The sequence below is a fragment of the Embiotoca jacksoni genome, unplaced genomic scaffold (genome assembly GCF_022577435.1).
Source record: "Embiotoca jacksoni isolate LCO1_2020_lvr unplaced genomic scaffold, fEmbJac1.0.p SCAF_68, whole genome shotgun sequence".
NCBI lineage: Eukaryota > Metazoa > Chordata > Actinopteri > Embiotocidae > Embiotoca > Embiotoca jacksoni.
In genome coordinates this window covers 1,257,271-1,273,927 of record NW_027185423.1, presented here as the reverse complement: position 1 = coordinate 1,273,927, position 16,657 = coordinate 1,257,271, and the positions used below count along the sequence as shown (strand labels likewise).

Here is a 16,657-nt window from a genome sequence, read left to right as displayed (position 1 = left end):
TAACTACATGTTGTCACATCCCGAAATGTTTACGTTATTTCAAACAGCTGCTGAAGCAATAATCTACATACAACATTAATAATAACAATGATCTTGTTTACGGCTGATGTTAGTTTGTTTTGAGGCTAATATCATCTTATTTAGCCAAAACTAGCGATAGCAAAAACTGATCTGAGCACTCGTCACTAATATTCAGTCAGTCAAAGTACATTTAAACAGGTCAATGGGTTGGCCTCACTAGGGCCCCCTAGAGGACGAGTCCTCACAAGGTCACTGTTTGAACTGGAACCTGTTTCAAAAACGTGTACACACACACACACACACACACACACACACACACACACACACACACACACACACACACACACACACACACACACTCTCTGTGCTCCTGTAGGTCAGAGTGTTAACGTGATAAAGGAAACAGTTGAGTGTATATTGATGTTCACACTGGGTGTTTGTTATCTGCAGATGTGCAGACAGAGTGTGTGTGTGTGTGTGTGTGTGTGTGTGTGTGTGTGTGTGTGTGTGTGTGTGTGTGTGTGTGTGTGTGTGTGTGGTGACAAATTATTGATGTTTCCTTGGCGGCCCAGCGAGGGACAGCTGAGCTCGAGGGGACAAGTGTTGGACCTGAACTGTGACGAGTCTCAGCAGCAGCAGCACATTAAACCACCGCGGTTGGTCGAGGATATCGACGTCCGCCACATGTTGGAACAGCGGATGTTTTCCCAGGCGGAAGCGAGAGCAGGCTGCAGGGCTGTGGAGGTCAGAGGAAGGTCACAGAGGAAGGTCACAGAGGAAGGTCACAGAGGAAGGTCACACGTGCAGCAGAACAGCAGAGATGGACAGCAGGAAACAAAGGGATGGCTGAAACATGAACCGTCTGTGATTCAGAGCGACGGGTTGTTTTATACTGGACAGAGGTAGAAGTCCTGCATCTGTCTGTCCTCCATTCATTCTAATAAATGTTTCATTTAAAGTTTCAACGGCCGCCAGACGAGCCGTCATCGTCTGACCTGAATCCAGATGCACCATCAAGCAAATCGATTGGATCAGTTTGGATTTCTGACTCCGTCCAGCGTCACAAGCAGAACGTTCAACACTCCAGACAGAAAATGTTTCATTTTCGTTTCTTCCGTCGTCACTTTACTTTTCACAGAATATTTTCTTCACATCATTTTTGCTATAACAACAACATCAGAAATAAACCAAAACACTGATGGTGGTTTGCAGATATCGGTGTGATGAAGCTATATTAATTGATGTTTGTGACCTAGTGTGGGGTCCAAAACAAGCAGTCATTATTACAAGATAATGTGATGTACTTATGATACTTATGGGGAAAGTAAAGGAAAACTTAACATACAGAGCTGAGCGGCTGATTCTCTTTTTTTTCACCTCTTAATGCTGAAAAAGTTTGTTAGAAATTGACGATAAAGCCTTTCAAATTTGTGAAACTTTTATTCTATTTGTGAAAACACACTTTGAAAAAACTATCCCGGCCACATTGGCCCTGGTCCAGATGTGAAACCATGATACTTAGACGCCTCAAACCTGAACTAGATTGTTTCAGAGGCTAAATACTCTTTAAAACTTCGTTTTGAAACCTTTTATTCTATCTATGAAATCACAAAAACGATCATTTCTCACGACAATTTCCACAAAGATCTCTTCTTCCTCACTCAAACTAAACTTATTTTTACCTTTTAAAATACAATCAAATCATATTTGTAAGCGTTAGTAAATTGGTGAATTCAGTATTTAAATTGCTCTTTTCCTCTAAATTAAAAAAGGAGCGTAGTTCCCTCGCTTTGCTCTGACCGCCTACAGCCGACCTCTCGCTGCCTCTGATGACCTCATTAATCTGCCTGTTTCAGATTCAGATACGAAGGCTGTTTTGAGCCTGTTAGATGTGAAATTGTGAACCCGTGAATATTGTTGAACAACCAATAAAAGGATGATGTACACAGATCAGATTTAACCAACAGCACAATATGAGAGCAGTTAAAAAGGTCTTCGTCACACCTTCACTTCAGCTGTGAGCGGCTGAAAGCAGCAACAGCAGCGGTGACGTGTTTTCTGTTTCATTCACCTGCTCCTTCTTTCGTTACTTCACTTTAGGTCTGACTGTCTTTTGTCTCTCCAACTGTTTTGTTTGCCAGTTTTTTTGTTTGTTCTGTGTTTGTTCGATCTGTTTCTCAGGGATTGACTCTGGATCTGGACCCGGCTGCAGGTCGGGCCTGCTGTCACGGTTCAATGATCGTGGAAGCTGTTTGTTCTGAACCACGGCCAACGGGAGGCCAATTATTTGGTTTGACTTGTGTGTTATGCATTCGTCCGTCTTTGTGAGGACCAATTAGAAGTTTGAGAGAAAGGACATTTTAGAAACTAATTGACCGAGGGTGTAGTTTTAACAAGTGAAGGCTTTTTGGGGGTTAATAAGGACATTCTGGAGAGTTGGGACATTTTTTGAAAGCAAAAACATTTTTGGGAGAATGGGGACATTTTAAGAAAGTTGGTACAATTTGTGAAGTGGGACATTTGCAAAGACATTTTAGGAACTAAGGGAATTAAACCAAAGATAGTTTTGGCAAGTTAAGCCTTCTCTTGGAAAATTCCACATTATGGGGACATTTTTGTAAAGCAAGAATATTTATTTTAAAATGAAGATATTTCCAGGAAAAAAGGATATTTAAAAACTGAGGACAGATTCAAGACAGTTTTTGAAAAACGAGATGATTTCCGGAAGAACAGGAACATTTTTGGAAAGTGCAGATGTTTTTAGTAAGAAATGACATTTTTTTGAATGTGAAGACTCTCTTTGGAAAACTGTGACCTTTTTGGTAAATCAGGGCGTTTTGAAGGAGTGAGGGCAGATAGCGAGGTGACTGAGGATTTGAGCAGATTTTACCCTCCTTTAGCGGCTCTGTGATCAGATGGGCCGACACATTATTTTATTTTGCAGACTCTCAGTTCAATTCTCTCCAGAAGACGAATTTGTTCGAGGACATTGAACTGCTGGAGGCCGATCTGTCACAGTGGCCTTCTGATGCTGGTGAGGAGTTTTTGTTTTTTTAAATGTTCACTTTTATGTTTCTTTGCAAAAGCATGAAGACGGTTGTCAGTCGGGGAAAAGCATAGAAAAAAAAACAGATTTCATGAGACTTTTTCCCGCTTCGGCACGATGACCGGTTCACGTTGACCCTCCAGTTAAAGAAGCGCTCATGGGAAATAGCCTAATAATAAAATAATAAAAATAATTAGAAACACAATACCACAGTTAAAGTAAGACCAAGACAGATATTGCACCATTAATGGCACGTACCAAATGTAATATCTTGGCAAAAGTATCAATGATGCGTACAATACTTGTAAATAAGAAATTTAGCAACACCAATATTCACAAATAAAAATCCAACAGATACAGATTGAACAGAATTAGTCAGACGGAACAAATACTTTCGAGGTTGTCTGTACTTGTACCCATCAATAATGCAATATATATATATGACTCATGCCCTTTGCTCCTGAGTGGTTAAGTGCAATGTGCATTATATATTCTTCCTTTGTTTAAAGAGGAATAGTGTACAACGTTAGATTGTTGGCGTTGGCTTTAGAGTTGGTGCAGTCAGTATTTCGAGTTTTTAATGGCTGAAATACGACCTTTGACTGGCAGCAGCTGTGATTTGTGGTCAGATCACAGTATACCTCAACGAGTCCTAACCTTCATAACCTCTGAGCCTATTCATTACAGTTCAGAATGAAATAGGAGTCCAGGGTTTGGACAGGAGGGTCAATGCCATTGACTCCGCCCCTTAATACCAACCATTATCCCATTAACTCAAGACTACAGGGAACAAATGGAGTGAAATAATCCTTCACTCTCTGCCTCGCCCCTGAGGAGCCACCATCTCCCCCAATCTAAACTCCCCTCTTATCCTGTCAGTCACTGTTCTCCTCCTCCTCCTCCTACTCCTCCTTCTCTTGACTCCCCACAGTTTCCAATCAATAGCTCCCCCTCCTCTGACTGGATTTTCCTCTAACCTGTTGTAATCATTTCTCCCTGACTTTCTTCCCCTGTTAAAGCAGTCGATAACCACATTGAGCCGGCGTCGGTACAATCACACTCCCGGTAGGCTCTACATTGCTCACGCTGGCTTAACGGCGTAATGATCTGCAGATCAAACGGCGGTCACCCCTGAGCTCCTCGTCTGTGGATAATAAATGTCTTATCCTGCCAAACTTCATTACCTCAACCTCATTAACACGAATCACCGAAACATCCAATTAAAAAAGGTGACTAATTAGATGTTGCAATCCCAGCGAGTGCCACTAGAGGTCGGCTCCAAAAAGCCTCCGGCTCCATAGACTCCCATTCAACTTCTCTCATCAAATCCAAAGTGAATAAAATGTGTCCATCAGTTATCTCGGTGTTGTTAGCTAAAGTCACTCCTTCTTATTAGTTTTCTGGAGGTCCATCTGAAAATAATCCCTCATTCATTAGAAAAGAAGATTCAAGAAGACCTGTTTTTGGGGGCGTGTCTGTTTGATTGACAGGCCTGTGGTGCAGTTGGGTTTCCACTAACGATGGGCGGGGCTTAGTGTCCTCGGGCTCCTCCCCAGATTGTCCAAATATGGTCACTTCTAAAAAAAAAAAAATCAAACACAGCTGCATCGCCCAGCCAGCTTTCGACCAGTAACTTAGAAAGTACTGCACGCTATTACATACTGTGTCCACCAGAGGGGAGCAACAAGTTCATTTTTACACTGAAATGTCACACTTAGCTAACAGTAGTTAGTTGTACATCAGTGAATATCCTTGAGTTTTTATCTTTTTTTTTCGTGAAGCCCTAAAGCCCCGTTTTAATGAAGGCTGGAGTAAGTGTAATTCATTTTTCATTTCATCCCAGGAAGAATTGCAGCCTCAAATAACCTCCTGCTGTTCAGCGAAACTCTCGAGAGAAACACTTTTTTTTTGCTGGAGAATCTTCTTTTTCGTTTTGTGTTTAAATGGTTAAAAGTCTGCTGGAAACGAGCTCATTATTCTGCTGCTAATGTCACTAACAGGTAAATACTGATGTACTTTTCTTCTTTTTAGCCTAAATTTGGTCACATGTTGTAAATGTATTGTCATCATCAGCATGTCGAATTACAATTATCATTGGATTATTTTGATGCGAAGGCCAAACTTAAGAATTTGATAATTCTATTATATATGTTTTAAGTTCTGAAGCATCCTTTGTTCTGTTTTCTACGTGAGTTTGTGGACTTTTACTTTGGTTCCTGTCCCGGTTTGCGCTGCTGAATTTTCACATCTATTACAGACTACATTACAGACGACATATCGGCGTAACCATGGCAACTCAAGACATTCGACTTTCAGGCCAGATGTTTTCATTTCCAGATAAACACACACACACACACACACACACACACACACACACACACACACACACACACACACAGAGAGTAAGAAAGAGCCCAACAGCATGTTTGTGCGTGAGAATAGAATAGAATAGAATAGAATAGAATAGAATAGAATAGTATAGTGTAGTATAGTGTAGTGTAGTGTAGTGTAGTGTAGTGTAGTGTAGTGTAGTATATCTGTATGTGTTGGACGCAGGTGAAAGCCAACAACTTTGTGCTTGGTTACAGTCGATATTTACACACAATGAATCAATAAAATGACGTTACAGCCATGTTACAAAGCAGTTTACATTCATGTTTGATAAAGTTCGAGCAGCATCTGTGGCCTCCCGTCGCAAACCTCGTCAGACATTATCAACGCACCGCTAAATATCTTGACTTCTTCTCTTTAAAGAAGCACAAAAAACAAGACGTAGCAGTTCCGTAATAAAAACCAAACACTGCAGTCATTTAAAGCAGCGGTTCACAAAAAGCTTGATGTGTTTTTGTTTGGTTTTGGTCCTCCGAGCTCGTCCCAGTGTGTTCACGCAAAGCTGGGAGCTACACGGGGAGTTAGCGAGCAGGTTAGCGAGTGAGCTAGCTTGATCGTTCGATTGATTGAACAATCAAAACGTTTAGTCGTTAAAAGAAGTTTTCGGTTGACATGAACGCGACTCGTGGTTATAGTGACGCTTGTCCGAAGTTTTTGTTGATTTAGTTTTTTTATTAAAAGGGACTAATCGTACCTGACTTCCTTCTTTTGGGAACTAAAGCACATCACGGATGAAATTTGAAGTCATGACAGTATTTCTTTTTCTTTTGAACTGAAATCTTTCACCTGGTTTTGGACATAATTTAGCAGGCATCGTTTTTTTAGTCCAAATAAAAAAACAACAACAGACATTTCTCATTTCACTTGGTCCACTTCTGTCTTTTGGAGGCCTGCATTCAGAGGAAAGAGAAGACAGACGAGGAGCTGAAGGAGGACAGATCACAGATCACAGATCACAGATCATAGATCATAGATCACGGATCACGGATCAGAGATCACAGATCACGGATCATAGATCATAGATCACAGATCACAGATCACAGATCATAGATCACAGATCACAGATCATAGATCACAGATCACAGATCACAGATCACAGATCATAGATCACAGATCATAGATCATAGATCACGGATCACGGATCAGAGATCACAGATCACGGATCAGAGATCACAGATCACAGATCACAGATCACAGATCATAGATCACAGATCACAGATCATAGATCACAGATCACAGATCACAGATCACAGATCATAGATCACAGATCATAGATCACAGATCACAGATCACGGATCAGAGATCACGGATCACGGATCACAGATCAGAGATCATAGATCATAGATCACAGATCACGGATCACGGATCACGGATCACAGATCATAGATCACAGATCATAGATCATAGATCATAGATCACGGATCACAGATCACAGATCATAGATCATAGATCACAGATCAGAGATCACAGATCACAGACCACAGATCACAGATCACAGATCATAGATCATAGATCACAGATCAGAGATCACAGATCATAGATCACAGATCACAGATCACAGATCATAGATCACAGATCATAGATCATAGACCACAGATCACAGATCACAGATCATAGATCATAGATCACAGATCATAGATCACAGATCACAGATCATAGATCACAGATCATAGATCACAGATCATAGATCACAGATCATAGATCATAGACCACAGATCATAGATCACAGATCATAGATCACAGATCACAGATCATAGATCATAGATCACAGATCACAGATCACAGATCATAGATCACAGATCATAGATCACAGATCATAGATCATAGACCACAGATCACAGATCACAGATCAGAGATCACAGGTTCAGTTGGAGGGAACAGAGGGATTGTGGGTCGGGGGCGGAGCTCAGACAGAGAGGATCCGCTAATCGTGGGATTTAAAGAGGAAAAGACGTGTGAAGAACACAGAGGCTAAGCTCCCCAAAGAAAATGAAGGCTTGTACCTGCAGGCTGTTTCATCCTCTCTGACAACACCTTTCCTAATCAGCTCCTAGAATACGTCGTGTTCAGGTTATCCTTCGTTCAGCCCGCGGTGTTTACTCTAAATTAATAAATCGGCACAGCCGGGCGGAAAACTGAGAGCTGTCATGACAATTAGGCAATTCAAGTTTAAACTCCTAACGAGACAAACTGAGGTGACGGCATTTTGAACGATGGATTTAATTTCTCGAGGGAATTAAGACCTGACTGTTGCACAACCTTCCTGTATGTGTGTGGAGGTGGAGAATGCAAAGTCAGCATCTTTTACTGCGATTGGACGGCTGGCAAAAAAAAGTGACAGTGACGAGCGCAGCGTTTTACCAAAAGTGGAATTTCTTTAACTCTCGGCAACCAGGAAAAAAACGACAAACGTTCAGCGCTCAGCGAAAAAACAAACATTTAAAAAATGCTCAACACTTCTGGAAAACCACGTTGGTGCAGGTGAGCTTTTACTGGTCATGCCTATCTTTTATCTTGCAGATTGTGTTGCAGTAATTTCTGAGGACGAACACAACCAACGCTCCAAACACATCGTTTACGGCAAGTTTCTAAAAAATAGTTAACAGCTGTGAAACAATCATATTTAATCCATGTTTTTTTTGTTTCACATCTGCGGATTAATTTCTGAAGTTGAAATCAAAGAGTTGACGCCCAAATTAAACAAATTACGTTTCGGCCAAATGCAAACTGGATATCAGAGGTTTGAAATAACGACCCGCTCCTCGCGTGACTTCGACTCAACGTTACAGCTGGAAAAAGTCCTAATATTTAAATTGTTTTAAACATTCACAAGTCTGTTTGTAAGCGGGGATCCTTCCTCTGCCGCTTCATTTCAAATATCTTTCACACGCTGCCTCATTATCCCACATTTCACTCGGTTCCTTCATCGCCGCCCTCGTCTCTTATTCCTTCGCCTCAACCATTTCAATCCTGACCGCTTCGTCTTCTTTTTGTTTTTTTCTTCTGTCTCATCTTCCACTCGTCCACCTCCGTCCTTCCTTGTGTTGCACTCCCACGTTTGTTTTTTCTTCGTAGGATAATCCACATTAAACACACATTTCCGTTACCAAACAATGGCGGACATTTCACAAAGCTTACATCATGCGTCCTCCATCTAAACTCCCCAATCTTTATTTTGAGTTTGTATTTTTTGGGGCCTTTCTCTCATTCGTTTAACAGCGGCCTCCGTTTGGTTTTTTCCCCGGAATACACAATTATAAGCCACTCTGGGTTAAATGCTCCACATGTGAAATGACGATGGAGTTAAGCCCTATTTTGACAAGATTCTTAAATCCACAGCTTTTCGTCCAATTTTTTTTATTCCATCAAAAGTCTCGGACATTTTGTCAAATCAAATCTTTTTGTTGAAGCGTACTTTGGATCCATTTTTTGTGTATTTTTCAGTGTTTACGGATCCTTCACGAACAAATGCCTCCAATAAAACACGTCCTCGGACGGCGTGAGTTTCCCATCGCGATGAGGTCGAGGAGACTAAGTCACTCAGCTCTTCTTCTTCTCTCCTGTCGCTCTTCTTCTTGTAATCCCCGATCATCTCCGCCTCCTCGTCTATTTCGGGTTTCCAAAAACTCTTTAAATCCCCCCGCCGGGGCTCCCTCGCTCTCCGACATTTCTATTTTCTCTCTCTCCTTATCTCCCCGCTGTCGGTCTCCGTGTGGAATTTCTTGATTCTATTTTCTTCGGGGGAACAAAGACTCCCTGACGATGCTCTTCTTTTCTTTCCCCGTCCTTCCTCTCCTTCGTCACGTTTCGAACTGACTCACACGTCGGTGGCGTTCAGGTGCGCGGACACCACATCCTGGGTTTCCAGGACTATCTTCTTCGCCCTCCCGCCTCCTCCTCTTCCTCCTCCTCCGCCCCCTGCGCCTCCTCCGCCTCCTCCTCCACCGACGGGGTGAATGCTGTCCAGCCGCCCGCCCCTCCCCTTCTCCCCGCCCCTACGACACTTGAAGACGGCGAGGAAGGCGGCGCGGTAGTTTCGGTTCATCCAGCCGTACAGCAGCGGGTTGGCGAAGGTGGAGCACATGGCGACCACGTGGAAGACGGTGTAGAGCAGGCGGAAGTCGCGCATGTCCAGCACGGTGCTGTCGATGTCGGTGGCCAGCTGGAAGGCGTGGAAGGGCAGCCAGCTGACGGCGAACACCACCACCATGGTCACCAGCATCTTGGTGGTCTTGCGGCGCCGGCGGTGGCGCTCCGAGCCGGCGCCGCCGCCGGCGCCGCTCTCCGCCGGGCTGACGTGGGCGCGTAGTTTGGACCAGATGCGGGCGTAGGCGAAGGAGATGATGGACAGCGGCAGGAAGTACTGCAGGATGAGCATGGAGATACTGTAGACGGTGCCGTCCGTGTTGGTACCGGGCCACTTCTCCGTGCACACCTGAGACACACAACGGTTATTAGTTCGACATGTCAGAGACGCTTCAGACGGAGGACAGAGAGGAAGATCCAACAGGGAGGATGAGGAGGGAACGAGGGGAGTGTTGGATGTGTACCTGTATGGAGTGTGTGTGTGTGTGTGTGTGTGTGTGTGTGTGTGTGTGTGTGTGTGTGTGTGTGTGTGTGTGTGTGTGTGTGTGCCTGTATGGAGTGTGTATGTGTGTGTGTACCTGTATGGAGTGTGTATGTGTGTGTGTGTACCTGTATGGAGTGTGTGTGTGTGTGTGTGTGTGTGTGTGTGTGTGTGTGTGTGTGTGTGTGTGTACCTGTATGGAGTGTGTATGTGTGTGTGTACCTGTATGGAGTGTGTATGTGTGTGTGTACCTGTATGGAGTGTGTATGTGTGTGTGTACCTGTATGGAGTGTGTATGTGTGTGTGCACCTGTATAGAGTGTGTATGTGTGTGTGTACCTGTATGGAGTGTGTATGTGTGTGTGTACCTGTATAGAGTGTGTATGTGTGTGTGTACCTGTATGGAGTGTGTATGTGTGTGTGTACCTGTATGGAGTGTGTATGTGTGTGTGTACCTGTATAGAGTGTGTATGTGTGTGTGTACCTGTATGGAGTGTGTATGTGTGTGTGTACCTGTATGGAGTGTGTATGTGTGTGTGTACCTGTATGGAGTGTGTATGTGTGTGTGTACCTGTATAGAGTGTGTATGTGTGTGTGTACCTGTATAGAGTGTGTATGTGTGTGTGTACCTGTATAGAGTGTGTATGTGTGTGTGTACCTGTATGGAGTGTGTATGTGTGTGTGTACCTGTATGGAGTGTGTATGTGTGTGTGTACCTGTATGGAGTGTGTATGTGTGTGTGTACCTGTATAGAGTGTGTATGTGTGTGTGTACCTGTATAGAGTGTGTATGTGTGTGTGTACCTGTATGGAGTGTGTATGTGTGTGTGTACCTGTATGGAGTGTGTATGTGTGTGTGTACCTGTATGGAGTGTGTATGTGTGTGTGTACCTGTATAGAGTGTGTATGTGTGTGTGTACCTGTATGGAGTGTGTATGTGTGTGTGTACCTGTATGGAGTGTGTATGTGTGTGTGTACCTGTATAGAGTGTGTATGTGTATGTGTACCTGTATGGAGTGTGTATGTGTGTGTGTACCTGTATGGAGTGTGTATGTGTGTGTGTACCTGTATGGAGTGTGTATGTGTGTGTGTACCTGTATGGAGTGTGTATGTGTGTGTGTACCTGTATGGAGTGTCCTGGCTCCAGTGTGAAGGATCCGTACTCTCTGAAGATGGCCAGCGGGCTGGCGAGCACGGCGCTCAGCACCCAGGTCAAAGCGATCACCCAGAAACACACGTCCTTTCTCATCCTGGTCTCCAGGTGGTACACGATACACCTGAAACACAGTGCGCACGTCTGAGTCCGGGTTTGTGGTCTGAACAGATGAACAGATGTTACAGATCAATAATGAAGGATAGAAAACATGATGTTTACAAGCAGTGAAGGAAGAAACACTGAAATTATTTATCGACGACAAAGTTCCTGTTGGACACAAACTGAACGCAGCGCAGTGCTCCACACGGAGCAGCAGGAAGTAACGACCTCCATCAGGAAGTATTCAGAGTTCAACATCATCACTGAGTTCCTCATGTTAACGTGACCTCTGACCTCTGGTACCTGAACATTAGTGATGTCACCATGGAAACCTGAAACTGGAGCAGACAAACAGCAGATTTTGGGGGAAACAGAAAATCTTCAACACGCCTGCTCAGAGCCGAGTGTTCCTGAGCCCATGCAGTGATTTCTACGACAAAATGGCTGTTTTTAAAGCAGTGTCAAGTGATCACGAGACGACATGAAGGTTGTTGCGTCTGTGCAACAGCAACAGTTTCTAGACGTTTTAATCTCTTCTCATAAAGGTGGACTTCCCTCCAAATACAAAATATTGTGGAAATGTGCACCTTCATCTTGTGCCAGTCTGCGCTAACACGTTCTCCAACACTGCCGTTGTGTCGAAGCCCGTATCTGAAATGTTACCGCTGAGTTTTGTCAACTTTTGTAAAAAGCTTCTATTCTTTTCAATTTTTCAAACAAAAGTTTAAAGAATTTCCATATTCAGCACAACAACGTGAAGAAGGAACACTAATCCAGTGGTCGTCATGTTTCGGGTGGTGGTCTGCAGTCAGCAGCACTGAGCTGTTAACCGGCCCGGCAGCACACCTGCTTTGGTTCTGCTTCTTAGAGCCGAGCCAGCCGGGGCTCTGTGGTCGTCTGGCAGCCGGCGACTCGTTGTTGTGGAGATTGGATCAAAAGCTGGTGAAGCTGCTTTCACCTGAGAGAAACCTGAATAAAACCTGAGAGAAACCTGAATAAAACCTGAGAGAAACCTGAATAAAACCTGAGAGAAACCTGAATAAAACCTGAGAGAAACCTGAATAAAACCTGAGAGAAACCTGAATAAAACCTGAGAGAAACCTGAATAAAACCTGATAGAAACCTGAATAAAACCTGAGAGAAACCTGAATAAAACCTGAGAGAAACCTGAATAAAACCTGATAGAAACCTGATAGAAACCTGAATAAAACCTAATAGAAACCTGAATAAAACCTGAGAGAAACCTGAGAGAAACCTGAATAAAACCTGAGAGAAACCTGAAAGAAACCTGAATAAAACCTGATAGAAACCTGAATAAAACCTGAGAGAAACCTGAATAAAACCTGATAGAAACCTGAATAAAACCTGAGAGAAACCTGAATAAAACCTGAGAGAAACCTGAATAAAACCTGATAGAAACCTGATAGAAACCTGAATAAAACCTAATAGAAACCTGAATAAAACCTGAGAGAAACCTGAATAAAACCTGAGAGAAACCTGAATAAAACCTGAGAGAAACCTGAATAAAACCTGATAGAAACCTGATAGAAACCTGAATAAAACCTAATAGAAACCTGAATAAAACCTGAGAGAAACCTGAGAGAAACCTGAATAAAACCTGAGAGAAACCTGAAAGAAACCTGAATAAAACCTGATAGAAACCTGAATAAAACCTGAGAGAAACCTGAATAAAACCTGAGAGAAACCTGAATAAAACCTGAGAGAAACCTGAATAAAACCTGATAGAAACCTGATAGAAACCTGAATAAAACCTAATAGAAACCTGAATAAAACCTGAGAGAAACCTGAATAAAACCTGAGAGAAACCTGAATAAAACCTGAGAGAAACCTGAATAAAACCTGAGAGAAACCTGAATAAAACCTGATAGAAACCTGATAGAAACCTGAATAAAACCTAATAGAAACCTGAATAAAACCTGAGAGAAACCTGAGAGAAACCTGAATAAAACCTGAGAGAAACCTGAAAGAAACCTGAATAAAACCTGATAGAAACCTGAATAAAACCTGAGAGAAACCTGAATAAAACCTGATAGAAACCTGATAGAAACCTGAATAAAACCTAATAGAAACCTGAATAAAACCTGAGAGAAACCTGAGAGAAACCTGAATAAAACCTGAGAGAAACCTGAAAGAAACCTGAATAAAACATGATAGAAACCTGAATAAAACCTGAGAGAAACCTGAATAAAACCTGAGAGAAACCTGAAAGAAACCTGAATAAAACCTGATAGAAACCTGAACATTCAGTTTGAAATAAAATAATGGATGTTAAAATTAGAGATTTACATCAGCATAAAAAAACCATTGTGTTTAAACTGGTTTTAGAAATTACACAGAGCTCCAACTACACTGTCCAAATTCGTACGGTCTGAATTTGAGGTTTGTTTTCATCGACTGTATTTACATATTTATAATTTAATGTTTCCGTTCACTGGAAAAGTTTTCCCTTTCCAGCTGTGTTCCAGTTGTTCGTCACCAGTTTCTGTACATTCAGTGTGTTCAACGCTGCATCAACAGACGTAGGGATGAATGTTGATTACCCGTCCTATAAGCCCCACCCACCTGTGGCGGTCCAGGGCGATGACGTTGAGCGTCACCGTGGAGACGTGCACGGCGAGCCCCTGGGCGTAGGGCAGCAGGAAGCAGAGGGTGCTGCCGAACTTCCACTCCCCCTGCAGCGTGTAGACGAGGGTGAAGGGGAGGCACAGCGTGTTGACCAGCAGGTCGGCTGCAGAGGAAGACGACAGGAAGTTCAGTGTAATCTGTTCCATTTACCTTCATTTTACATTTTAAAGCTGAATAACTCCTCGTGTAAACGTCACAGAATTACATGGAAACAAACTGTAGACACCAGCGTCTACACACCAGAGCGGCAGGATGCTATGCCCCGCCCACCTAAACAGAAAACCTGACTGCACCCCAGGCCTGTCAATCAAACCTGGTGTGATTGTTGGCCCCGCCCTGATTAGTTTCATCTGTCCCTTGCAGTCCTCCTCTCTCTGGTGTATTTAGTCTGTTCTCCTTCCCTGTTTGACAGTTTGAATGGGAGTCTTTTGGAGAAAGATGTTTTTTTGGAGCCAGCCCCTAGTGGCCCTCAGTGGTATTGCACTTCAAGGCATTTCTGCATTGACTTTTCAGACCCACGAGACTATGAAAATTTGTAGACACAGCTTGTAGTTATAGAGACACAAATATGGTAAAAATAAAAGGTTTTATTTGCCTCTGTCATATAATATGCACCACTGTTGGGATTTGAAATGGTTTATCGTCAGTAGCAACGTGTTCAGGTCTGAGCTCCGTATCTTCTCCATCACAGATAAGTGAAGAGGCGTCGGGTTGGGAACGCCTCAGCTGTTAAAGGCTGCCTCTCCTCCGCTAACAAGCAGGAAGTGACAACGTGAAGGAGGAGGCCAAGAAATGTGGAGCACGGGCCCACCGCCAGCGAACACATTCACTCCCCACGTTCGTGTCCACGACAGGAAACCAGTTTTAGATGACTAAAAAAATAAATCAAAATAAGCCCATCCAGGATTTATGATGCTGCCTGAAACAGCAGGAGGCGCCGCTCGGTTTGACACCTGCCGCCACAAACCAAATAAAGAACCTGTCGAGCTGCCTAACAAGCATCTCCCCGATGAGCTCCTCTCCAGCATCGTTACACGTCTGAACGAACACACGGCCGCGGCAGCACCAGGTTACAGATGGAAAATCAACTGCAGTCACAGCAACAAGAAACGGGACCCCTCGAATCCACGATCGAGGTCTGAAGCACACGAATGTCTTCATTCACTGAGTCTGAATCTGATTGTGTGAGTTTACCTGCAGATAATCTGAGGATAACACAAGCTGCGTGGTTTAAAGAGGAAGCACCTTTTATTTAATCACAGGTGTAACTCTGACCCGAAAACAAAAGTGTACATGCATTTATATTTTTGTTGATTGTAAATTTGTGATTGAAACAGACGAGAAAAACATTGTGCTCATAGGCGGGTGTCAGACGGAGATCTGGGACTCGTACGTACGAGCAATGTTTAGCTACGCTTGAGAAAGGAGAGATGACGTTAACTTGATTTAACGTAATAAATATTAGTCTGAATATCCGTGGAGGTGTTTTTTTTCAGGTGAGATCTCAGGTGTCTTCTTCTTCCTGTGGTTTCTCAGCAGGTTTATGAGCTTCGTTCTGGATGGAAATCAGAGGCAATGAGGTGGCTGGAGAGTGAGTCACCGTCTATAGGTGTGTATGTGTGTGTGTGTGTGTGTGTGTGTGTGTGTGTGTGTGTGTGTGTGTGTGTGTGTGCGTGTGTGTGTGTGTGTGTGTGTGCGTGTGTGTGTGTGTGTGTGTGTGTGTGTGTGTGTGCGTGTGTGTGTGTGTGATATTTGTTTGAGTCATCACTTATTTTAATGCCAAAACTGACTTCCTGATGTTTTCTTGGCCTCCGTTACAGTTTCAAAACCTCTGAAGCAACAAAAACAAACTCTAATCAAAGCTGCTTTTAATTAATGAATTAAAAAGGTAGCTCAAATCCAAACAGTGCTGCCACTTCCTGTCCCATCAGGCAGTTCATAAATCCTCTCACATCGAACCATTTTGTGTTTAATCATCTCTTCTTGTCCTTGTTTGTTGTATTTACGCGTCTGTCGCGACGGGAGATGAAGCAGCTGTCGCTCTGAGCCTCCGAGTCATCCGAGGACACAACTGGTCCTCATCATCGGTGAGGAGAGAGACGCCATCTGCTCGCTGAGCCGCCGACAGACAGACAGACAGCAGGTCACATGACCAGCGCAGCCGTGTCCACATCCGCATGTCGGAGCGTCAACATCTGCCGCCGCTGCCGAGCGTCGGCCACAATCAGAGGACAGATGTTCTGCAGCCGACAAACTAATCCAACAAATCCCAGAAAGAATAATCAAACTGAAAGAATACTGAAGCATTTTATTAATCACTTGTTTTCTGTGTGAAATAATCCAACAGAAACCACTTTAACAAACCAAAGAACGGACAAAGGAAGGAAGAACAGACTAAAAACAGCAGGGAGAGGAGGACAGCGAGGGACAGATGAAAAATGAATCAGGGCGGGGCAGGAAGTAGACCAAGACACACAGGGGGAGTCCCGCTCACCGATAGCTGTAACCTGACTGCACCACAGGCCTGTCAATCAAACAGACACGCCCCCAAAAACAGGTGTTCTTGAATCTTCTTTTCTAATGAATGAGGGATTATTTTCAGATGGACCTCCAGAAAACTAATAAGAAGGAGTGACTTTAGCTAACAACACCGAGATAACTGATGGACACATTTTATTCACTTTGGATTTGATGAGAGAAGTTGAATGGGAGTCTATGGAGCCGGAGGCTTTT

At 43.4% G+C, this 16,657-nt stretch overlaps 1 protein-coding gene across 2 annotated transcripts in view; it reads right to left on the bottom strand.

Moving 5' to 3' along the window:
* Positions 1-7,293: 7,293 nt before the first annotated feature.
* npy2rl (neuropeptide Y receptor Y2, like) overlaps positions 7,294-16,657 on the bottom strand; it is a 34,662-nt gene continuing 25,298 nt past the window's right edge. For both annotated transcript variants that reach the window (XM_069175551.1, XM_069175552.1), the window contains exons 4-6: positions 13,862-14,027; positions 11,147-11,300; positions 7,294-9,893 (exon numbers count right to left, since the gene is read on the bottom strand). In XM_069175551.1, coding sequence (XP_069031652.1) covers positions 9,276-9,893; positions 11,147-11,300; positions 13,862-14,027 — 938 coding nt within the window. In that variant the 3' untranslated portion in view covers positions 7,294-9,275. The remainder of the gene's footprint in view (positions 9,894-11,146; positions 11,301-13,861; positions 14,028-16,657) is intronic.